Genomic DNA, 25,845 nt, shown 5'->3' with positions numbered 1-25,845 from the left:
CAAATCTTTGTACCAGTCATCTGTCATCTGAGCTAATGCAGTGCACGTGGAGTGTCCCTTTCTATAAGCATGCTGGAAATCTGTCATCAAATTATTTACAGAAAAGTATTCTTGTATTTGGTCAAATATTGCCCTCTCAAATATCTTACCTATTGCTGGTAACAGGCTTATGGGACGACTGTTAGGGCCACTAATTGATGTTTTTTTATTTTTAGGCAAAGGAATTACTTTTGCCTCTTTCCAGGCCTGTGGAAAGATAGATTGTTTCAGACTGATATTCATTATGTGACAAATAGGGTTTGCTATATAGTTACCTGCTATTCTAACCAATTTATCATCTATATTATCAATTCCTGGTTGTTTGTCATTACATGTTAGTTTGATTAATTTCTCAACTGTTTCTGTTTTTAGTTCACTAAATTCAAAATGACTTAACTTATTTTCCATATGTTTTTTTATATTCATGATGGATAAACTGTTGTCTGTCCCATGTGATAATTCTTTCCTTAATTTATATATCTTACTTCTAAAATAGTCATTCAAATGATTTGCAATTTCTTTGGGTTTAGTGATAAAAGTACCTCCACAGTCTATATAAGTTGGTTGCAGTGATGATTTTCGGCCCATTATACTGTTCAATGTGCTCCAAAGCTTTTTGCTATCATTCTTTGTTTGATTTAACTGTGAGGTACAATATTGCTTCTTTTTCTTTTGGTTTAGCTTTGTAACATAATTCCTCAGTTTACAATATTCCTGCCTATCCTTTATATGACCAGTATCAACATGAAATAATAAATTCTGTTTGTAAGACAGTGGTCTTACCCCACACTGAAGTATTGCCTCATTTCCTGTCTGCGGGACCTCATGATGGCCTTGTACTCTCCGATGCGCAGCTTCTTGCCGTCCACCAGGCAGGTGCGTTTGGGCCGCGGCTTGTACTTGTAGTCGGGGTATTTCTCCAGGTGCTGCTTGCTGAGGCGAGCCTGCTCCTCATAGTACGGCTGCTTCTCCAGGTTGGTCATGGCTTTCCAGCGAGAGCCTGGATGGAGGAGGGGAAACATCGTTAATGGAAATAATGATGTGTTTCTCTTTGGGAAGTGGCTCCACAGAGCTTCACACAAGAGGAGGTGAGGACACAGGATGGAAAATAAGAGAAGCGGCGGTAAACACAGAGACCGGTCGTTAAAGAAGGCTTCTATCATTCTGTAGGAGGTGATTTAAACTGAGCATGGACATCGGTTACATCGTGTGTGAGGGACAGATGCCTGTGGCATGCGTGACCCTAGATCACATGTACATACCGTCTCTCATTTGACAGCATTCACACACACACACACACACACACACACAAAGATAATGGTGGAAGTGTCACGGGGAGAAGGAGGAGAGTGGAGAGCTGGGCGGATGACAGACACTCATCTAAACTAATGAGGACTTGACTTAACCTGCTGTCGTCTGAGCTCAGCTGCCTCTCACAGGTTTGTAATATCAGTCCACCAGTGTGTGTGTGTGTGTGTGTAATCTTGAGCATGTCTCCCCCTGTGTGTTTCATATCTGGTCTGAATTTGCACTTGACTACTGTATGTTTAATGGGTAAAAGCTGTCAGCACTTGGCCGTTCCCTCTCTCTCTCTCTCTCTCTCTGTTCTGCGATCTGTTAGCAATCGAGAGAGAGAGAGAGGGAGGGAGAGGGGGAGAGGGGGAGAGAGAGAGGAGGCTTATTAAAACCAGATTTCCCTGTGTTATAAAACGCTTAGGAGCTCTTTAAAATGTCAGGGCCGATCCCAGCGGTCCGGGGGAAATGTCAGGCGGCCTCGCGCTGCTTGTTTAATGCATAATGAATTATATCATCATTTGTCGGAGCTCTGCTCTGCTCAGCCGTTCATTAACAGCCGCTTACACCATGCAACCGCTCCTAGAGTGTGTGAGTATGTGTTTGAGAAAGTGGGAAAAATACCTCACAACACATACATATGGAGACAAGAGAGGGGCAAAGCCTTATGTCACTCAGATCAAACTGTGTGTGTGTGTGTGTCTTACCGAGGATCTTGCTGATGTTGGAGTTGTGCATGTCGGGGAAGGCCTGGAGAATCTTTCTCCTCTCGTCCTTGGCCCAGACCATGAAGGCGTTCATTGGCCGTTTGATGTGTGGCTCGGCGCTGCTGCGACCCCGAGCCTCCCGAAATATTCTGGAGTCGGACACGCTTGGGGAGCCTGGGGGGGGGGGGGGCACAGTGAATGTTAGAGGAGGCAGACAAAAGTCAGATCCACTAGAAATACAAACATGAAGGAGGTGATTTACAGGGAATTTTCATCATCTTCTGTCAAGTGAAAAACAATATTTTTGATTTTTTACAGAAACTGAAAGATTTTTCTTTAACAATAGGAGGAAAAAGAATCTGTTTGTATGAAGCCTAATAACCTTAAAACCACTTCAAACCTCTCAATGAATTATCATATATCCACGTAACATTTATATTGTTGATGAAACACATTTTTCAGTCCAGTAAAACAAGTAAAAAAAAAACATCACACATTTTGTCATCTAAATGACTATGTGTTTGTGTGTGTGTGTGTGTGTGTCCTCACCGTCAGAGTCTCCACTCATGGTGAAGTCCAGCATGGCGTGGCTGAACTTGTCCTCCGCCTGCTGCTTCAGCTGTTGACTCAGACTCTCCAAGGCAGCCTTGTCCTGAGCAACACAAACAGTTCACAGGCGCAGTCGGTCAGTGAGTGAGTCAGTGACTGTGAATACATGAATGAATGAGAGGATCCACGGACCTGTAGTGATGCCCAACAACTCATTTCCTCTTAACAGCCAAATATAATCAGTCTGGTGGCTGATTTTAAACACGCCGACTGAATCTGAGATTGTTTATTTCAGAGTTATGCCGACTGTTTTACATCATCACATCAGTTTTAAAACAGTTTCTCCAGGAGGAAAAGATGTTTAACAGAAGTAACCAATCGAAGCAGGAGTCTGAGTCTTACTCCGCTGTGATGTGCAGGAGATCAGATCGTATTGTTTCTATTACATGGAGCCAAACACGGAGAAAAGAGACAAATAATAGCAGCGATTTCAGCACAGAGACAGTTTGTGTTTTGGTTCATTTCCATGTCAATCTGTGGAAACGTTAATGTCAACATCAAATTGTTAGAGTGCGGTACGCCTGCATGCTTCAACACACATCTGTGTGTATGTTTGCATGTGCAAGAATGTTGATTACATTTAGTCCTATTTGGATGTTTACTGTGTTGTGTGTTTACTGTATATTATACGAGCATGTGTGTGTGTGTGTGTAGCGACTCCTGGCAGCCACCTGCGAGAGTGAAGTGCGGCGGCTTGCCTCTCTCTTGCAGAGGCCCCGAGGGTCGACGCATTAGAGAGAGAGAGAACGAGAGAGTGCAGCGCGGACGAGAGCGAGGCCACGCCGCACGGCCCCCTGGGTATTTATTACAACCAATAAAAGGCTGATTTACTGAGCATTTACATGCTTAATGCAAGCAGCCGGCACACTCTGCGCTAGAACCTGGCTGTCGACGAACACACACGCTTGCGCTCGCACACACACACATACACAGCAGTGCCAGCATTTTACAGTTTAATTATACGATTAGGAGCGGTACCCAAAACACCGTCGTCTTCTAAAACAACCTTCCAAAAAGTGTCCCTCTCCATTTACATGTGACCCTGGCGAGCTGGCTGACTGGATGGAGGGAGGGCAGAATGATAATGAAATGCATTTTGTCTGTTTTTAGTCCAACAGAGTTTAATTGTTAGAGATAATTTTTCCCCCCAGATTGGAATAAATATGGCTAAAGAGACGGGGGAGGGGAGCAGGGGAATAAAAGCCAGAAACATGCTGCGGAAAGCGCTGGGGTTTTTTTTCCCGGTCATTTTGTTTTGTTGTTTGCAAGCTATTTAAAAAGTATTTCATTATGACTGTATTATGATTTAATAAATGGAGAATAATCTGGCATTGGGTTGGAACGATTCAGTCATTTTGTATGTGAATAAGGAATATTTTAGGAATGTTCCCATTTTATATAAATGATCAACCTCGGTCAAACCTTGAGCTGGAAAAAAAAACCTGTCTGAGTTTTAGATTTTAAGAAATGTTTTGTTACAAAGGCTTTTATGTTATGCTGCTGTGTGTGTGTGTGTGTGTGTGTGTGTGTGTGTGTGAGGAAGAGACAGAGATGAACAGGGAGACAGAGTGGATGACAGCCTAGTCTGACATTAAGCCCCGGTACAGTACATGAGAAAAGTGGATTGAATGGCTGACACTGGAGCCAAGACACAAAGTAGCGACAAAACTAATCCTCTGAGTGTGTCAGAGCTGACACTGTGGGATGTGAACGCAGAGAGCTCGCCGGCGTCACACTCGCGCAGCACAAAGCCAAAGGGCCGAGGGAAGAGGAGTCAGCCAGAGCGCCCGGCTACGGAGCTGAGGAGGGTCACATTTACTCCAAATAAAAAATAACTTTAATATCTATAAGTTTAAAAAAAGGCTCAATTTTGACAGCTTGTAATGTGTTTAACACTTATTTAAAAAGCACTAAACATCACCCTCTCTCTCTCTCTCTCTATATATATATATATATATATATTCATAATTGTATATGATTTTATATGCAAAATTACATTTCCTAAAACAAATAAAAAAAATAAATAATAATAATTCTTATTGTTTCATAAAAGTGATGAAAAATAATTACACCAAAATATCAATTTGTCACTTAATTTCAACAAATTCAAATAAAGTTACTTACACAAGTTTAAGAAGAAATGTGAGAAACCTGAAAAACTGTATTTTATGATCCACAGCAGTGGAGTAAAAACGCCTCCATCTGATAGAGTGACTGTGTGGAACAAACTGCAAAAAATGTTCCTGAAAAATAGTCAAATTCAGTGATGTTCCTTCTCTTCCCTCAGAACTGATCAAACTCCCTCTGCAGTCAATCTAATTGGCTGTTAGACACTGTATCTACACTATATTACTGTTTGTGCTCTGTGTGTATGTGAACAATAAAGCAGGGTTGAAAACACATCAGATGAAAGAGTAAAGGAGGAAGACAGAGACAGAGACAGATAGAGCTGTTGAATGTCAGTGGTGCAGATGCTTCAAGCACACTGTTGCTCTGTGTGTGTGTGTGTGTGTGTGTGTGTGTGTGTACACATGCGCGTGCACCAGCTGACTCCCAATGTGTTTAACAAATAACCACAATTTAGCCACGCTGCTGAGGAGCCGGCGCCGTCACTTCACATTACTGTCTCCTCGACGCTCCGCTCTGCCACACACACGCTCGCAAGACACACACACGCACACATACACGCTCACGCACACAGTCCTGCAGTGCGCCTTACAGACACACTCATTACCTCTGAGACGCCTCTGGTTTTACCTTATCTGGCCCTGTTTAGCTTCAACACATTTCAGTGAGCACAATGTACACTGATTTACCTCCTACATAGTGCAGTAGGGATGGCATATGGCAAGACACATTATTACACACTGACAACGCTACGGCTTGTGATGACTTTGGAGACTTTTTTTCTGCATTTCAGGAGAATTGATGCATTTAGACCTTTGGATTCATTTGCCTTTTTGAGATAAAACAAAATAATTTGTATTTATTTGGATGTGGATCCTCGTGTTTTTGTTGTTGAGGATGAGTGGGACTCATTTCTCATTAAAAACCATAATTTCATAATTAAGTATTTTACCACATGCAGCATTTTGAGAGCTCTCAGAGTGACTGTCTGCTCTTGATATCAGCATCTTCATACCAAAGGTCAGAACAAATACAGATGAGGACTCTGAAGTAAACCAGTGATCCTTAAACGGCCGATAAGAGCCTTAACATCTTTTCACAATGAGATGATTTTGCAAAATGTAATTTAAAGCACCAGTTGATGTTGCTAAAAATAAATCTGTAGTTATGATAGATTTTTTGCTGGAGCAGTTGTAGCAATTTGTTGCTGTTACTAAGGTCACAGCTCAATCTGTGTGATTTAAAGAGACTCACCTTGTCTGAGCGTCCGTTGTTGAGGCTGAGGTTGCTGACGGCCGCCACCTTGGCGTCCAGGACCTGCTGCTCTCTCTTCAGCTGCTCCTTCATCTGCCGGGCCTCGGCGAAGGCCTTGCTCACCGCCTCGTGGTCGTTCAGGTAGGCTGTTGTGGACAGCGACGACAACAAATCTGCTGAGACACCACACAGACAGACAGAGACAGAGACAGAGAGGACAAGCAATTAATTTGGTTTTGCATGTTCATTAAAAGTGGAAACGGTGATTTCTTTATGTTGCTATTTTGACTTGTTTAGAAAAAATAAGAGAGAACAATAAAGACAGATTTTATTGCTTTTGCAGTTGAGTAAATGAATGTGACTGTGTGTGTGTGTGTGTGTGTGTAAGTCGGCAGGAGGTTTTCATCCAGAATAAATCTTCCCCTGAACCATGAGGTAAAGACATTAACATACACTTGATGAGGTGAGTTTTGCCGGCGCATGTGCCTGTATGTGTGTGTGTGTGTGTGTGACTCTGTCTCTGTCAGACTTGTGCACATACACACACATACACATACACATACACATACACATACACATACACATACACACACAGTGCACACAAGGACCACTTGAGCTGGTGGAGCTGGGCATGTGAGTCAGATTGAGCCTGTAGCCTTGGTACATGCTGCCCACTGCCTCCCCACCTGCCCTCAGCCTTTCACACAAACACACACACACACACACACACACACACACACACACACACACACACACACACACACACACACACACACACACTCTATCAAGACGTCCAAACCCTGGATTCCTCTTTAAATCACATTAAAACATCCACCCTAACAGCTCCACTTTGAACAGAGGTGGCCAGATGACTCTTATTACCAGTAAAAGTCCTGCTAATTTCCCCAGTTGAGAACATCTGCCCTGCCGCCTCGCAAAGATCTGATCTCTCCACTCCGCCTCGCCACCTATTATTTGTATTATTTCCGCAGCTTAGCCGCCGATGAGGCATCTGAGGCATCTGCTTTGACCGTGTGTGGGTGTGTGTGTGTGTGTGCGTGTGATTGTGTGCACTGCTATCGCCTCTCTCTATCAGCCGGGTTAGCTCTTAACAAAGAGCCACGGCTGGCTTATGGGGCCTTTATCTGCGCTAATCCGCACTGCTAATGCCATCTCAGGCCAGATTACCAGCTTCAGATTGGTAATGACAGAGCCGTGAACTCTTTCAGAAGTCATAACCGGAAAATCTGGATGTGAGCAGGGCCAAAAAAAAGGGGTGGAAGGGGTGGGAGAGGACAGAGGAGGGAGAGGGCGATGGAATCGGGTGGCAGTCAATTTTAATCTGGAGTCAAAAGAGAGGGAGGGCGACAGATAGATATTCTTGTGCATATGAATGTGTGCGTGAGTCTCGCTTAGACTGACAGTGATGCCAACCATCCAGACAAGTGAATGTGACCCAGATAGAGGGAGAGGGGGGGTCTCTCTTTCTCACTCTACACACACAACTTTAGTCTGTGAGCACCAAATCCCTACAGACAGGCGCAATACATTCCTGACCACGAAAAACTGTCCGGCAGGGAGATGAGAGGCAGCTGCACTGTTTTATGACAGGGACAAAGACAAATGTGTGATTGTGGAAGAAGTTACAGGCGCTGACAGCCCTTCAGTTTGGGTTGAGATGAGAAGATGGGTGGAAGGAAGGAAGGAAGGAAGGATGGATGGATGGATGGATGGATGGGGGTCACAGTAAGAGGAACATGCCCCTGGGTTGGTAGGTGTCAAAAAAGAAAGAGGTGCACTGTGAAGTTGCTAGAGACTGAAACTATCTTCCACCAATCTAAATGAACCCACTGAAATCATCTCATCACCTGCAAAAACCTCAGAGGACAGAACAGCTGATCATCTGCTCCTGGTTTGCTCTAATTTCGGAGCTTTCCTTTTAAATAAGCCGACATAATACACCTTCTATTCTTCCCAGAGTCACCTCTTCATGACGACACAAGTGACATAAAACAGATGTACTAGTGAGTGTTAAATGAGGACAGACTTGTGACTTGTGTAAAATTCAGTTTCATATAATAAGTGGTGGGGGAAGCACTGAGATCTTTGTGGTAAAAGTATAATACAATAATGATACTTTGAAAAACGTAATTCAGAGTAAAAGTCTTAGGTATTTACTCTTAAATGGAAATCGTGGCTCATCTCCGTCACATAATATCAAGGTTGGTTGCTAATCTTATATAAAATATCCACATTCTGTAAAAATATGTATGACATTTTACCAGCTGATCATTTATTTTATAAAATCTGTAAAGTAATAAGCAACCAAAGCTGAACTCAAATTCTAACATTTCTCTCTGAATCAAAAGGAAACAGATAAGTACAAGTACAGGTTGTGTTTTGTTGTTCTCTGGGAGATATAAAAATGTTGTGAGCCCTTGTCCTAACCCAACAAGAAAATACTTTTAACTCCCATGTGACCCTAAGTGAAGAAAACACATGGAAGAAATCTTCTCTAAAAGCAGGATTTTGCTGTGTGTACATTTCTGGACTCCACGATGATTACTCACCGTTTAATTCTCTCTACATCCACTACTAGTGTGTCTATTTAAATCACCTCAACACACACAGCCACGCGCTCACTCCCACATCAAAACGACCGCCTTTTCCAATTTGCCTGCCCTGTCTTTCCCCTCTGAACTTGTAACAGGAATCCTAATACGACTATAAACCGTAATAAGAAATGTGCTGGTGACTGAGTAAACTCAGTGGCAACAGATGGGACCATGAGTTCCTACAACACAAAACACACTGGTATCCACACACAAATAATTCAGCGGGGATCACACACAAACTTTAAACACTGTAATCCATTTTTCTGAACAAAAAACATCTGGGACCGCAAATCCACTAATCTGATATTAAATCCGCCGATTTGTTGAAAAACAGTGAGATTAGCCAAGAAATCAGAAAAAATGACTAACTGCCTATTGCATAGGAGGCGGAGGTGGGATTGTGTTTGTGTGCATGTGTGCGTGTGTGTGTGAGCCTTTGTGTGCATTTGAGTGTGTGTGTTGTCATTGTGTCATTAATGCTGGGTGTTTGCGCTGTCCTGGCTCATGTAAGAGGCTTGTCTAATCTCATTGGTGATACCTCCTGTCTGTCATGCGCTCCTCTCTTTATTATTCCCCCGCTTCATCGCTCGGGAAAAAAAAGTGTTAATCCCCATCTCTCTCTCTCTCCCTCTCCCTCTCTCCTTCCCCTCACTCTGTCTCTGTCTCTTTCAGTCACTAATAAACACATAACAATGAAACAGCCCCGAGGCAAATAGCGGCACGGAAGAAACACAAACACACTAATTATAGCCTGTTACATATGTGTAATATTTGAACTATCAGTGTTGCGTGAAAAATGGATTAAGAGTACAAAATAGTGATTCATTTATGTCATATTTTATGTATGTGTGCATATGGTCGGGTATGATTATGGTACTGGCACTAGCAACAATGGCAACACTATTCTTGTCTTGCTACTACCAGCACAACTATTACTGTTTTCCTTAACGACATACATTGTCATAATGGGATAATGGGAATCATTAGCAAACACTTCTCAGTGAGTGTAGGCTCATGTGTGTACAATAATGTATGTCTGCCTCACATGTTTCCCTTGGACAGACAATTTGCTGTGTACAGGATCATTGTGTGTGTACTGTATTAAATGGCTTTGGGTTGATTACAAATATCTTATTTCTTAACTTTGATTATCATGCATATTGGTAATGATAATAAAAATGTAGATGCCAAATAAATTATCAAAAGTCCAATGGAACAAGGATTCTAGGTGGAGAAGGGGTAGGAATTAATAAGCTAAATGCTTCTTCCTATTCCTTTTCAAACATACAAGGTTTTTGTCGACTAGTGCTTCAAGTGTAAGATATTATTCACATGTTTGAAATAAAGAGTTCATTCATTCATTCATTCATTCATTCATTCATTCATTCATTCATTCATTCACAAGAAATACATCTACTGTATAAGGAAATCTATAAAGCTTTTTCAGCTTGTTGTATTGTGGTCATTTTTACATTGGTGTTTTTCTGGATGTAGCTAAGCAGCTAGCCAGCTTTGCAGGAAGATGACTCCCTCATTCTTTTTATTTAATGTTGAATGACTTTCTAAACAGTGGAAGCAGCCATCAGCTGGAAAGAGCTAAAACAACCTACACTCAACTGATGACAAAAATACAACACTGACGCTGTAATAATAACCTGCTATTATCCTCCAAAGTTCCTGTGGTGTGTGTGTGTGTGTGTGTGTGTGTGTTGACAGACTTCAGTCCACTTACCTATTGAGCTGACTCTGCTGGGCGGTCCTCCGATGCTGGAGGGGGCGACGCTGTGCTTCATGGAGCCGGCGGGGCCCAGCTTTGCAGCGGCGGCAGCAGCAGCAGGGACCTGTGGGGAAGTTGGGGGGGAGTTGGGTGACTTGCTCTCGGATGCCTTAGGCTTGGCCGACAGGTTCAGTGGCTGTGCACCCTCACTGTCCTGCAAAAACCAAAACAGCACAGTTTCGCCTGCTGTGACCACCGTAGGAATTTGGAGGTGGGAGGCAGGAGGGGACCCCTCGCGCTCCATCACCCAAAACCACTCGCAAAGTCAGGCTTCGACACGTGCTAATTAGATGGGAGCACCATGCACAGCAATCTGAGGCAAGCCTGGCGGGAGAGATGACAAGGTGCATGCCACTGCCCGTCTCCAAACAGCTCGTCATAAACGGGACAAAAAAAAAACATAAATACTCATATTTCGGTGCAAACCACTGACATTCACATGCACAATAACTGACTTCCTTTCACAGCGAAGTCACCCTTCACAGAGGGTGACATGATTCATGCACATGCACACTCCACATGCAGGCTCCGGTAAACATGCATCACTGTACGACACTGCTCCTCTGCATGCTTCCAACAAGGCCAGCGGCAAGAGCAACAATCAGACACGTGAGGAGGACAGACACCTGCAAACTCTCTCAGGAAGAATGACACCTCTTACACACTGCCTCTACAGCTGTGACAGTCTAAAGACACGCTGATGTCTCCACATATCAAACAGCCAACAGAACAGAGGGCTGTCTGCCACTTCGATGTGCACTTGCTCCATTAGAAACGGGGGCGACCAGTAGCACTTTCACAAACACACTCGCAGCCCAAGGAAACGATCAATACATCTTCCTGCAGCAGCTGTTTTTTGAGGTGCATATTGATGATGCCAACAGTATTTGTGTATTAAGACAGATGCCAAAAAGGTGCTCTGTATTCATACATCTGCGCTATTAAATCCGCTCATTCATCTAAATCAACGGACGTCTGAACAACGACACATGTAGCAGACAGCGGCTCCTAAATGAATCGGCATGTGGACCACCGCAGAAAGCCCGGGGCTGTTATCACGTTAATTGTCATGGCAACATCACCCCTGCCGATGACCTAATCCAATCAGGGGGAGCCTCGGAGGGTCACATGACAGGAAGGAAGGAATTAGATCGCCGAGGGGCCAGATGTACACCGACCACTCTGTGTAATTAAAACTCTGCAATTAAAAGGCAGACACAACATGGGGCAAGGGACGGCTTAATGGGCCCACCAACAAACATGCACAACAATAGTGTCTTTGTGCTGTAGAAAATAGATTTTTGTACATTATTTTGTTTGTGTATTCAATGTGTTTGGGTGTACATTATACAAAGGTAACTTTAACCATTACAGGTGTGAGCTTATTGAAGCATAGAATAGAACAGACGCATTATTTTTCTCTATTTTCTGATCATTAGTCTAATTGCTGCTTAGGAGGAGAGGAATCCAGCATGCAGTGCCATCCAAAAAAGAGAGCAAGTGCTGCATGTGTATGTCTATATGTGTGTGTGTGTGTGTGTGTGTGTGAGTGTGCGTGTGTGGTATCTCCACTCATTAAGGCCGACTTTCCCTGATTCCCACTCCTTGAGTCGTACTAAGCCTTATGAGCCCCTCACAACTCAATTAAGCCCTTCCAATTAAGCCCCTACATGTGTACGTGCCTGTGTGTGTGTGTGTGTGTGATTGCAAGTTTGCGTGTGTGTGTGTGTGTGCGTTCGTGTGCGATGAGGCCTAACCGGATTGTCCTTCATTAGGAGGGTCTTTCTAAATAGATGGAGGACCCCCAAAGATGCCTTCAGTGAGACAATGGGCCGGAGGAGAAGAGGAGAGAAAGGAGAAGAGAAAAACTGAGCGGGATCTTCTCAATCCTGACCCGGACTATGGTGGGCTTTGGCTGGGAACACGTTTGAATATTTATTACAAATAGATAATGCCTCTGCCTCTTGTACAGTGGATGGGGGAGTTTCCTCTTAGCGCCAAGCCAAATCCTATGGTGGGAAGGTGGCCAACCTGCATTATGCCAGTGTGGAGGAATTAGTTTAGACAGTGGGGCTCAGAGGCTTGGACCGACTTGTTTATGTGCGTGTGTGTCATTGTTCAACAAGCTCTAAATCTCATGACTGTGTGTGTGTGTGTGTGTGTGTGAGTGTGTGAGGCCTCTAAAGCCTCTTGGAATCTTGAATTAATACAATTGCTTTTGTGTCTGTCTTGGCTGATGAAACAGTCTCCAGCTTTGGGGCCGAAAACATGCGGAGAGACAGCGAGAGCCAGAGGGACAGGAAAGAGAGAGACACAGGAAACATGAGGGGAGAAATAATGTGTGTGTGTGTGAGTGTGTGAGTGTGTGAGTGTGTGAGTGTGTGGGGGCTGTATCACTTGTGTGGACACAGACATGTGAAAGCGACATCAGGGTTCTGCATCTTATCACAGGGGCTGACGGTTCAATTAACAGGACAAGTGTGTGTGCCACCGTCGTTTATCCTGGTCAGGTCTGTGTGTGTGTGTGTGTTTTTCAATGTGTGTATCAACACCTTTACACTGCATCCCTCCGTCTCCCTCTCTCTTCCTTTCCTTGCAGCTATAAGTGACTGGTTAGATATTAATTGTATTGTCGTTTAATTCTATCAGACAAAGAGGCAGATGTGACGTGTCTCTCAGCTTGTGGCAATGATTCAACAACACAGCAACTCCTCCAGTATGTTAACACACTTAATATTTTCTGCTAATTTGTTTTTGGAGGAAATATTCCTGTAGACGTGACTTTACCTTGACAGTCTGGCTGATTTATTTTTTTGTTTGGTTGTTTTCTCTTAATTCTTCTCCCCAACTGGACTGGGCCTCCTGTCTTGACACTGTCTTCTTTATCAATGTTTTGAAGAATTAAATTGCATAAAAAGTATCTAGCGTCTGAATCGCCGACTCTGAGACTTCATAACAATTCAAGGATACATTTGTTAAACCTTTAAAAGTTTAGACTTTCATGGTTTCACAGAGCCATCAAAGGTCATGAATATCAAATGACATTTTTGCAGTGAGCCTCAAACTCTTCCCCAAAACCTTTTTAAAGTGATGGCAGGGGTCTGTGTGTGTGTGTGTGTGTGTGTGTGTGTGTGTGTGGTAAGACAGTGCTATTGGCAGCAGTTTGCTGTGTGCCAGATGTTGGAAACCGTTTTGTTCTTCATTTCATCTGCATGGTTAATCATACATTTGAATGTGTGTGTCCATGTGAGCAGTCATAGAATTAAACATCACATAGATACAAATTTAGATCTTTTACTTTGTACGCTAAAATTGTACAGTGTGTTTGTTAAATCTTGATCTTCAAGTATCAGTTGTATCAATTATAATTCATAATGCACATTGGCTGCTTTCAGAGTGTTATAGTATACTGTGTACTGTATATTCTTGGATTGTTATTTATGTTGCATTAACATTAAAACATGATAACTGGTATTTCAGACAGGACTCACTGGAGCTTGTTTTTTATAATGACATATAAAATAATTAGTTTGGTATGTAAAACCATATTCCTCATGTAAACTAACAGGTAAGTGAAGTAAAAACTACATAATTATGTCTCACTCTCCCATAAAAATGTAATTACTGAAGTATTTCAAATGTGTAAATGTATGAAGCCACTTTCGACCACTGCGTGTGTGTGTGATGCATGTCAGCGAATGGGCTGCATATGGTGCATCATTTGAATTGCACTATTGTATGGGTGTGTATGCATGCCTGCCTACATAGAAAAATCCACTCTTGCATATCAGAAAGCTAGATGTACGCTGCTGTGATTTGTGCTTGGCTGTCTGTATGTGTGTGTGTGTGTGTGTGTGTGTGTGTGTGTGAGGGGGCTGCACGGTTTCTAGTTGGTATCTTGTTCTACACCTGTGTGTACATTTGCGCATGTGTGTGTGTGTGTGTGCCCGTGTCTCACCCGAGGGTAAAGCACTTAAGCGTTGTGTGCCTGAGTCCAAACAGCTGTGAGCAGAGGCAGGCAGCGGCTCTCTAAATGACTAGAGACCTGAGATAGAGCCCACAGGGGGGGCACACCTCTGAAATATACATGTCACTCACCCAGAGAGAGACGGAGACAGGGACAGAGACGGGTAAGAGACTTTAAAGAATGAGTGGGAGTGCTGCAGTAGTAAGAGTGAATGAAAGGCTGAGAGGTAGAGAAAAAAAGAAAAAGGAAAGAAACATCCATTTCTTATCCTATGTTTGACTCCCCATGCTCACAAAAAGAGGCGCTGCAAGGGGGAGTAACCCCAAAACAGCTCAGTGCTCAATTGGCATTTTGTCTCCATGGGGCCTGTTGGGGTCCATGTGGTGTCCACTACCCAGTCTGCCACTCCCGCTGGACCGGGGAGGACATTATGGCTCCCCACGTCCCCGTCAGCCCAACTCCATATATATGCTAATAAGACGTGTGTGTCAATGGGGCGGGACAGTAGTGTGTGTGTGTGTAGGGCGGGGTTGATGGACAGGGAAGCAGGGGTGTGAGCTCTGGGGTCAACCACAAGTTTTAATCTGGGCCATGAGCCCGTCCCAACAGTGTGTGTGTGTGTGTGTGTGTGTGTGTGTGTGTGTGTGGACACAGGAGTTGGCATTGGTCAAGAACAATCTTTAAAAAAAAAAGGATGACAAAGTAGCAAAGGAGAAAGAAGTGGAAGTTGAAACACAGAAAGAAAAAGAAGAAGAAGAGAAAATTCTGAGAAACTTTGATTTATGTGATAAAATGTTGGTTTAGCACTGATCTGAATTCAGATTGTCCAACTCTGTGGGATCTTGATAGTGTTGTCCCACTATTAGACAGAGCAGCCTGGGAGGTGTGTGCTGATTTGTGACTGACCACTACACTTGTGGGGGGCTCTAGGGCGGATGCGGGACGGCAGGGGGCATGGGGCCTGTGTGTGTGTGTGGCTGGGGGGAGGTGGTCAAGGTCCCAATAGCCCACCAGATATTCATAGAATTCCACTTGAATGGACACACGTCTTCCCTTCGCCCCCATTGGGCAGCCAGCCGAGAAAACGGCACAAACACCAATACAACAGCAGCTGGAGCTCTGTGATAAAGTTCACAGTGTTTGACTTGCAGAGGTGACTGGGAGTTTTTCTCGGGCACCAAGTTGTACCAAGGTGTGCATTAGTATGAGGAGCTGACCGCTGCTCAGGACACTTGTTTGATTGGAAAAAAAAAAAAAAAGGTTGGGGGTAGGGGTAGGGAGGGGGTGCAATGCAAGATTCAAACAAGCCTGAATACACATTTTTGAATCATGCACTGCAGTGAAGGACAATCTCATCCAAGCAGACATTCAGTCATTCAGTGTGTGTTAGAATACTAGAAAGGCCAGAGTGTGATTTAGACAGAAAATATCATTTCTGGCTGCAACAAAGATGAATGTAATTAAAGTGAAATCCACTTTTTCTTTTGTCAGATTCGTGTTTTTATCTTTTCATAAAAAAGAGGAAGGCAGGCCTCTGCACTGAAACTTAGTTAGTGGAAAAAAATCTACCTCAAAAATAGGTGGAAGTATTTGAAATCCACTGCAGCATTTAAGCTCAATTTGATTTGTTAGTCGGCTCTCACACCCCCACTGGCAGTTCTGGTATTTGACACATGTACATGCAGACATTCTCTTTTACCTTGGTCTTGCTTGGTGGTGGGGAGTTGCGCACTTTGTCACTGTGTGTGTGCGTGTTGGTGGGTGGCGAGTGTGTACCAAGGTTGGCCTGGGGGGGCAGGCTGCCTCCGTGCTGCTTGGCCCCCGGGGACACCTGCATGGCAGCCAGCTGAGCTGCGTACAACTGCTGCAAAGTCAGGGAGACAGGCAGAGAGACAGGCAGAGAGACAGGCAGAGAGACAGACGGGATCAGAGTTGAGGAAGGAGGAGGAGAAGAGGGGGGGGCAGTAAGACAGGGGCAGGGGGGAGTGGGGGAGAGAGAAGAGAGAGAGAGAAGAAAGGGACAACATGAATAAATGAATACTCGAGAGCGCACAAACAAAAAAGAAGACACCGGCTAAAAAGCTCTGGAAGACGAGGCCATTAGTGGCCCGGCCTCTGTTTGTGTGACACAGAGAGGAGAGATAGAGAGGGACATCACCACTGTCAGCCCCCTCCCTCACCCCATGGGAGAAGTGCTAACAGCCTCTCTGACAGGCCCAGAGATGGCCATGTCCCCTCCAGGTGCATCGTGGGAGAAAGGGAAAACATTCCGGCTATCGAGGTCACGCCGCATAGCCCGGCTCCGGCTCAAGGTGAAAAAAAGTGATGATGGAGGGGAAAGAGAGAGAGAGAGAGAGAGAGAGGGGAGAGAGAGAGAGAGAGGGAGGAAACATTGTGAAGCTCCATGCCAGATGGGACATGCCAGAAGTGCCTCTTGCCCCTGCGCTGTTTTGAGTGTTCTGACAATAAGATGCAAAAACACACAGAAAGGCTATAAAATAGTCTACAGCAAAGATAAATTGATTCAATAACTGCTGAGGGAAACAAAAACAAAAAAACAGGTTTTCCCAATTCTTATTTATGTATTTAATTAATTTCTAATTAAATAAAAGCATTATGGCGTGAGCTGCTATGGTGTGAACATACTCGGGGAATATTTATGCAATACCATTGTATCACACTAAACAGTCTCTGGCCAGTATTTCCACAGCAACAGACACAACATAATATTAACAACTTGGAAGGAGCTTCAATATTCATAAAGGCTTCTTTCTGCCTCTCTATCTCCCTCCTCAAAATCATCCTGCGAAGCTCAATTACTTTCATGTCGGCTAATACAAATCTCCAAGATGCTGTTTTGTTTTTCTCAGAATTGTTATTCCCTCCTCTGAAGAGCAACAGAATGGTTGTTTTTGCGAGAAGTAACTGATGTGTGTTTTTTTCTTTTTTTTGAATAGTTATAATTGTTATTATTTATTTCTGGTGGAAGATTTTTCTGGAAGAGGACCATTCTTTTTTTTTTTTTTTTTTTGAGTTTAACTTCCGTCCTTCTGTTGGCGCTTGGCTGCCGGCCACCAGCGTCAAACAAAGGCTGGTTTATGCAAATGGACAAGGAAGAGATGCTGTCACTGCTATTTCTCTCTCTCTCTCTCTGTCTGTTTGTACCTCTCTCTATCTCCCTTGACAGCCACATTAGTGTCTGCTCTCCTCTGCTATCTTAAATAAAGACATTTATCTCTTTTTATACAAACAAGAAAAAAATGGAGACATTCAAACTGGCAGCACACACTCACACAAAGAAGCACTTTTTGGAAGAAACTCATATTTGAATGTGAAATATTCTCCGCCTGACTGTCACTCACATGTGGCAACAACGATATTCACTGTGCAACAATGTAACTGTAAAAGTAACATGTTTTCTATTACAGTACTCTGTCTTTTTCTATTGCTTTTCATTTCACTCTCAAATAAGATACCTGCCATTCCAAAAAGATGAGTTGCACTGGGAGGCAGAAATCTAAACAAGGCACAAGGTAACTTCATCCCTGACAAACACTTTGTGACTGGATGCTTTAAATTGAGGAAATACTGAGGCGTGAAAGTGATGCTGTGAAGAGTAATGGAGGAAAGTCTTCACGTGGCTGTTTTAGCGCTCTTTCCTCAATATTTGATTACCTTCTTCGCTTTCTTGCACCTCAGCATTTTGTCACAAGCACTGTGAAAAGTAGAGGAGTGAACGTTTGTTCTCCAATGACATCCAACAGTCCAGCTCCATCAAAGGCTTTGCCGCTGTTTGGAAATAAACCTGTGGCCAGAGTGTCAGCATCTGCCACTGCCCCCGACACCGAGGGGAAGGATCATAATTGAGGTACATAAGGTAGACAGTGCTGCTGCTGCTGCTGCTGATGTGAGATCAGCGGGAGACGGGTCATGGTCTGGTGAGGACCGGCTCGCTGAGATCAGATCAGCCTCCGCTCGCCCGTTTCTCTTCAATTAGCTGCACTGTGGCTCCTGGAAGAGAGAGTGATGGAGGGGGGGGGGGGCAGCCGAGCATGAACACCCACCCTCCCCTTCCTACCAGCCAAACCCCCTAGCGAGTGGACCACAGGCGGTGTGTGTGTGTGTGTGTGTGTGTCCTGCCATATTCGGACCAGTGGTTCAAAGGCTCTTTATTTGTGGAGTGAATTGAGTTCCATTACAAGGCCAGCTCCCGTCACTCACACACACACACACACACACACACTAGAGAGGGCAGAGCACTGTGGAGCGCGCCCAGAGCGTCGCCACAACGACATGCATGTCAACAAACAGGAAGTGACAGCGCAAGGCCCCCTGGGGTGACCGGAGGAGCAGGCACACACAGGCACAGACACACAACACACACACACAGACAACAACAACAACACAATGAGTGTGTGCGGGGGGGAGGGGGGCACAATTATAGGTACAGCATAAAACTAAGGAATTTGTCCCTTTACTGTTGGGCTGTGTGTCTGTGTGTGTGTGTTCCTAATCCCTCAGTGTGAGGCCATGCAGCGCTAACACATCTGCTTGTGTTTTTGTGTGTACGTGAACATATCTAGTGGTCAGTGTGTGCTTTGTCACATGACCCCACTTCCACAAATGTGTGTGTGTGTATCAATGTGTGTGTGTGTGTCCTATTGCTGAGGGGAGAGGTGAGGTGTGTATCGGTGTTTTCTGACTGAAGACATGGAGGTGATTGTTTGGTATTAGTATTATTGATGCTGTGTGTGTAGGTGTGTGTGTGCGCTTACACACACACACTAAGCTGCTATTTCTTCGGTCATCTGAGTCGGTGGGGATGTGTGTGTGTGTGTGTGTGTGTTGGTCAATAATCTGCAGCTTTAGTCAGATTAGCAGCCTGCTGGTCTTTGTTGTCAGAGTTAGCGTTAGCGCTGCTTCAGTTGGAGCTCCATTGTTTCCTCCGACAACCAGGACTATTGTACGCTTCTTAATAGATTCTCCTCCGTCTTTCTGTCTGTCCCACTTCCTGCCTATCTGACCACAGTTTTTTAAGCTGCAGCAGTTTCGGCACTGAATGACAAAAAAAAGAAAAGAAAAGAAAAAAGAAGCAAGTGTTGAGTCAGAGACACAAACACTTCCCTTTCTTTACGTCCCATCAGCCTCTCTATGGATTTCTCCTCTTTGAGCCTTTCTGCAATTAAAAACTCTTTGTGAGTGAAGTAAGCAATAAATAAAAAAAACTAAATAATAAAAAACAACGCCCACAAATAAATAACATGATTACAATGCCTTCCTTATACTTTTATGGTGCATTCTCAAGGACAAACACAGACCAAATCAATTTTCTTTGACAACAAAAATCACAAATATTTCACTTGCTTTGTGTTTTTGCTTTGCATTGGACATTTGAAATGAACTTTATAGAACAAACAAATAGAAGTTTGCCATCATTGTATTTTTGCTGTATTGAATTCAATGTAGTATTTGCAGTAAAAAAAACTGACACTAGTTGACTTTTACACATTGATGTTCGTACGGACCTATTATACTCCTCCTTTACTCATTACTTCCTTTACTCAGAAGTTGCAAAGCAGAATGTCCTTAACCAAAGCCACCTATCTCTGCTGCCTATTGATTTCACATTGATCCCATGCTGTTATCACAAAATGGCATTTCCTTGCAACTGCAAGAGTCTATAAGGTTAAAAAGCAGATACCGACACTGAAGCAATTCTCACGCCTGAGGAAAATGCTTCTCTGCGCTCTTTCGCTCATCTAGATAAGGTTTTGTGGAGAAACGAGTTGCGCGATTGATTTCTCGTTTACCTTCTCTCATCCGTTCCCTCTCCCTCTTCCCCAGCCCCAGCCCCCCCCCCCCCCGCCTGCCTGTCTGTTGTCTGTCTGTCCATCTCTCCGGTGTACAGTGTGGTAATCCAGGACAATATGTTCCAACATCTGCCTCTCCATATGAAGCCTGACCCTCACCACTGACCCTCTTTATACCATGTCACACACACACACACTCACACACTTTTTCTCCCTCTCATACATCCATACTTTTCTCGCCTCCACTTACCTCCACCCCCCCCCCCATCATTCTCTCAGTTTATCCTTTTAACTGATCATCCCTCTAAATACCTCTCTGGTACCTCTGCCTTTTCATCTTTATCTCCAATCTTGCTATCTTTGCCTGGATAAGTGCATTTTTCTTTTTCTTTTTCAGCGCTTTCTCTGTCCTTCTCAGTCCATTTGTGTGATGTGGTTGATATCAATGATATCAAGGGTCAATAGGGAGCCAGATTAACATGCTCTAATGCACAATGTCACACTCATCCCCCAGATTAAGATGCTAAATGCCAACCTTGTACACTCCAAAGCCTCCATTGCCTTGAAAACCTTCTATGGAGGATTGTGTGTTAAGCTCTCATTATATGAGTTACTGCTGTTCATTTCAATGGAGGACATTTCAAACATAGAAAGAGCTTGAAATCATTCAGAGATTAATAAATTTTTTCTAAGAACTGCACTTAACTCAAAGCCATGCTATTGAGATATTTCCCTCTAATTCCTCTTTCTTTCTATGTATACACTTCTAATGCAGTGTAATCGGGGCAAAACTAACCAGGATTTATCTACAGTATACCCTGTCAAAACAAAGACCTCAAGACCAAGTGGGATGTAGACCTCACAAAAAGTTTAATGGCACAATGTCAAAATCAAATCCTCTAATAAGTTACACATTTGGTACGTGCGTAACTGAAGTAGCAGCTTAAAACACTATTTGTGGATTTCTTGAAATTGAAACGAGATCTTGCAGAGGCAGTTTGTGTGAGTCTAGCTTTAAAAATCTTTCAAACAGATATACTGGCTTAAAAATACAAACATGTCTGTTTTGAAATTGCCTATTCACGTGATCATAGTTATTTCAGTTTGCGTTATAGACGACACTTTTTATCAGAAAGCCACAAATGATGTGTGTTGAGTCTGGGAGACATGTGCACGCATCAGGCCAGCATGTGCTCACTAAAAATACCAGAATGGTAGATGATGGGAAATGCATTAGAAAAGAGTTTTTAGTGGTTTGAATTATACTTGGAGTACTTTAATGCAGCTTGACCAGGAACCCAGCTGTTAAACATGAAAGTAGAGAATTAAATAACAAGAACTTGGTTCAGAACAGATTCATGACTAATAACTACTTGGAAAATCAGCAAAGATGCCTGCTTTGGTGATGCACTGTGTCAATAGCTGAGTGTGTATAATCTGTATATTTCCATGCACTCTTCAATATAAAAGGAGTTTGCCCTGCCCTGTATCTGAAAATCTTTCATTTTATTCCTCTATTTGTGTGTGTGTGTCTCGGCTAAGTGGGTTCACTTGTGTCCTCTCCGTCAAACCACTGTGTTGCCGTGGCGACCCCGGGCCCGGACCGACTGTCATGTCTCGTCTCGTCGCGACAGAAACACCTTCTTATCAAATGAGGGAGCAGAGACGATCCCAAAGGAAATCCATCCACATTGAGACATCTGTACTTGTGTTAGCCTGGACAAATCTGTTTCTTTCTGACAAAGCCTTAATCTCAACGTGTGACTGTGTACTTGTGTGTGTGTGTGTGTGTGTGAGTGTGCATGCGAATGGATGTGTGTTTTTCTGGGAGGATTGTAAGAAAGAAATCTGCTAGTGAGATGTTTTTTTGCACTTGTTGTGTCCTCTTGCCCCTCCCTGCTGGTTAAAAAAAAAAAAAAAAAAATCCAATTGCAAGGTGGACAAAGCCGTTCGACTGGAGATTTTGAGAGAGTCTGAACACAGTGGAACATATGGACAGCTAGATTGGAGCAGTAATAACAGCACAGAGGGCATTATTCTTGATCTAAACACACACACGCACAAACACACACACATGAAAGTAATAATGAAAACAGTGACGACAGCGGGCTCCGTTCTCCATGATAGAATTACACAGCTCCTCTACTTCCCCTGTAGTGTCACTGTCTGGCATCTGGGACGGCACGTTTGGCTGACAGGTGCAAATGTCTGACACACACTCTGCCTCACCTTTAACCCCGATGTTCCCATCGTTCCCTGTGTGTGAACAGTAAGTGAAAAAGATGTAGAGGGAAATACGTGCATCACTACAGCTGTTTCTCTCCCATGTATACGTGTGTGTGTTACACTTTACGATGTGTGTATCAGAGACACAGGGGAGGGGAGGGTAATGTGTTTCAGGGGACGCCCCCACAGGCTCTAAACCTCCGGGAGAAGGGGGCCCCAAAGCCCACGTGGATGTGAGTGAAGTATGTGAGGTCTAGTGGTGTGTGTTGTCAGCGTGCGGGGGTCAGAGAGAGAGACAGTGAGCATACATGCAGTGGTCAGAGGAGGAGATTACTAAGCAATAGGCCACTTATTCTAAATATGCAGACAGGAAAAGGAGCAAAGTCAGACTCATCTTTCTTATGAGTGGGAAAACAGATGCTGACTTTTTTTTTTACTGTTTTACTTCTGTGATTTTGTCTCCGTCATCTCTTCTTCGCTGCTTGACCTCCAGATTTATGGCAGCGGAGCGCACGGCACACCACTTTATCAAACCCATGAGTGCACGCACATATGGACTGTCCCTTTACATTTGATGGGTTGAAATGATCATCTTCCAATGCTATTTGTCAAAAAGCTTGAGTTTCATACATCTTGTCATTTCTCAAAAACAAACAAGAAGAACTAAAAACTCTTTGTACCAGATGCAGATGTTTGGGTTATTTCAAACACACCACAAACCGTCTGAGCGGCTCTGACTGAAGAGGTCGAACCCTGTTCCATTAGTTTTCTTCTCTGTAGTGCTGCTGTAATATCGGTTAGCCAATCCCAAAAGAAAGAACTTAGGGACTCATGCAGATGATTTGATTTGTGGTTTGTGGTATGTTTACTGAATATGTCTGCACACAGGGTTAGACTACAGACAACGGCTGGTGAGCGCATTTCTGTAAGCACAAAGGAGGATTTCACGTTGATGGATCCCATTCCTATTGCCTTTATTATGTACTGTACTATTAAAACTTGAATCTATAGAGACATGAGATTCACAACTGATTACATTGATCTTTTTTTCTTTTTCTTTTTCTTGATAACTAATCAAAACTCTTCCACTTGGTGTGTTAAAGTGCTCGTTACAACATCATTCTGATCACAATTATTAGTTAGATCACATCTTCTTCATGACTTCAAAATAGATCATAATCTCCTCAGCAGATGAGCTCTGACAGTCAAGTCTGATCATTTCTCATCTCTCTACAGAACTGCTTCAACCCCATTTCCTTCCTCTTGCAGGACAGAGCCAAAGGCGAAGGTTACACTTGTCAGTGCTGTGTGACTTTTGAGTTCTGATCATGTTTTCATGAGATCGCTTCATCGTCCACACTTTGGCTGAAAGTGACAGCTGTTCTCCCCCCCCCTCCTCCCGTGGCTGTGCTTGTGGTCTGGTCTAGCTCCGTGGGGCAGCGGTGTGTGGTGTGAACACTGTCAGGGTTATGGGGATTTATTTCCCAATGGGACCACCCAGGCGAAAAGGAAAACAGCATGTTTTTTTCCCATTATTATTATAATCATCAGTGACATTTAAAGACTTCCTGTGTGTTTTTTGGTTCCTTGGTGTGTGTCAGCCCAGTGGTCTTACCTGGAGCTGCAGGGGGCCCAGGCCTGGTGTGGCAGCGGCAGCCGCGGCCATTGTTGTGGGGATGAGCTGGAGAGGGTAGGGGTCACCTGAAGGAAACCAGAGATCACAGTTTTTTTTAAACATTGTCACTTTTTTTTGAGTGTTAAGTAAAAAACAGTGATTGGTTTTAGTGCGTTTTTACACATTGGTGCCCTGTTTCTTCTTCGTCCTCTCCATCTTTCTTCCTGTTACATCTCTCTCCCCTTCCTCTTCAGCATCTCCCTGTCTCTATGGCCACACACCCCACCTTACCCCTCAACCTTGTGTTTTTCCTCCTCCCTATCTCTCTCATCCCACCTTCATCCCTCGCTTCGCCCCCATGGACTCCCCTCCCACCACCTGAGTCCCTCTCTGCAGCTGTTAAAGCCATCCTTTGTGTGCGCTGCCGGTAGGGCCTTAATGAAAAGCCTGATTGTGTGTCCTCCTCCTTAATACCCCCTGACAAAGAGCAGCGAGGTGAGGGGATTCTGATAAAGCCGGCCCCAGCGCCGTAATTAAGAGCCGCCACTGCCGATTGCTGCTCTCTCCTCTCTTTTTTTCCTCCCCCCTCTCAACTGTCTGTTCTATTGCTTTGTTGGGAGAGGGCTGCTTTCAGCCTCTCTCTTGCCCGTGTCCTTCTTGTTGTCATCTCTCTCTCTCTTCACAAGTTACTCTCCACCTCTGTCCCTTCCCTCTCCCTCTCCTTCACCCTCCCTCCCTCCCTCCCTCCTATGTCAGGAATGATAAATCAAGAGATAGATGGACGAGCAGGGCAAAGGGAGATGACAGAAGTGCGGCGAGAATGAGACAGAGAGAGCGAGGGAGAAAAGGAAGAGTGTGGATTATTAGTGACCAGGTGCAGATAGGCCACGCTGTAATTACTCAGAGAGAGAGAGAAAAGGAGGGAGAGAAAGGTCAGAGATGAGGGGAGGGGGAGATAGACGGTGAGGTGGGGTGAGGAGGATGACTGGAGTTGTTAATGGTCGTGCCTGTTGACAGCTTTGATTTACATAGGAACATGCCCACCAACCAACACAGAGAACATGGAGGAGGTCAAGCTTCTACCGGCAGCACATGGAGGGAACTTTCTTCATTATGAAAACTTGGGAATGTTCTTATGGCTTTACCTTCCATTTCTGACCTGGACTCTCAGTGCAGCTGTCAGGTTCTCGGCCTTATCAGGACCTTCTATTGTGCATCTGTGTGCCCATGTAAACATGTGTGTGTATGTGTGTGTGTGTGTGTGTGTGTGTGTGGGCTTCACATAAGCCAGACTTTCCTTCCAACATACTTTCCCATATTTTTTGGTTCGTATAAAAAAAAAAAAAAAATGAAGTGAAGCTGAGACATTCTCCGGCGGGGGAGGGGAGGCAGGAGGGATTAAAGAATTATTTCAGGACTGTGTATTCTAGGAGATGGGTCTTTTCTCTGCGCTCCCTAAACAAACATGAGCTGGGTGGATATTTATGCTCCTCCTGGGGGTCGCTGTAACAAAAGAGAGAGGGACGGAGGAAAGCAAACATGTTGCTCTTGGCTTGGGGACAGCAACCTCGCAGACCAGGCCGAAATCTCTCACTGACAAACAGACGACAGAGGGAGATAGATCACTTCCCTCCACCCGACTACAACGTCATCACCTTGACTTAGTGTCCATTAATGCAATATTTTACACTTTATTTGTAAATAGAACTTAGAGGGACACTCACATAGTCCAATTTATCATTAATACCTGTATAATAGTTGTAAAATGTATTATGTGGCTCTGAGTTTGAGAGAATGACCCTGATG

General features: G+C 44.1%; 1 protein-coding gene across 22 annotated transcripts in view; it reads right to left on the bottom strand.

Annotated features, from left to right (window-relative positions):
* The window catches only part of sox5 (SRY-box transcription factor 5), a 241,086-nt gene that overhangs the window by 5,730 nt on the left and 209,511 nt on the right, over window positions 1–25,845 (bottom strand). For 5 of the 22 annotated variants that reach the window (XM_085769725.1, XM_085769724.1, XM_085769726.1 and 2 more), the window contains 7 exons: window positions 24,040–24,125; window positions 16,088–16,252; window positions 10,377–10,575; window positions 6,030–6,205; window positions 2,589–2,691; window positions 2,040–2,213; window positions 823–1,039 (listed from right to left, as the gene is read on the bottom strand). In XM_085769725.1, coding sequence (XP_085625851.1) covers window positions 823–1,039; window positions 2,040–2,213; window positions 2,589–2,691; window positions 6,030–6,205; window positions 10,377–10,575; window positions 16,088–16,252; window positions 24,040–24,125 — 1,120 coding nt within the window. The remainder of the gene's footprint in view (window positions 1–822; window positions 1,040–2,039; window positions 2,214–2,588; window positions 2,692–6,029; window positions 6,206–10,376; window positions 10,576–16,087; window positions 16,253–24,039; window positions 24,126–25,845) is intronic. The other 17 variants (XM_085769737.1, XM_085769735.1, XM_085769730.1 and 14 more) reach the window with 7 other exon arrangements.

Source organism: Trachurus japonicus, chromosome 23 (assembly GCF_045865225.1).
Source record: "Trachurus japonicus isolate A0001 chromosome 23, Traja_1.0".
NCBI lineage: Eukaryota > Metazoa > Chordata > Actinopteri > Carangiformes > Carangidae > Trachurus > Trachurus japonicus.
The sequence above is the reverse complement of the archived record's forward strand: the minus strand, read 5'-3'. Positions and strand labels throughout refer to the sequence as shown.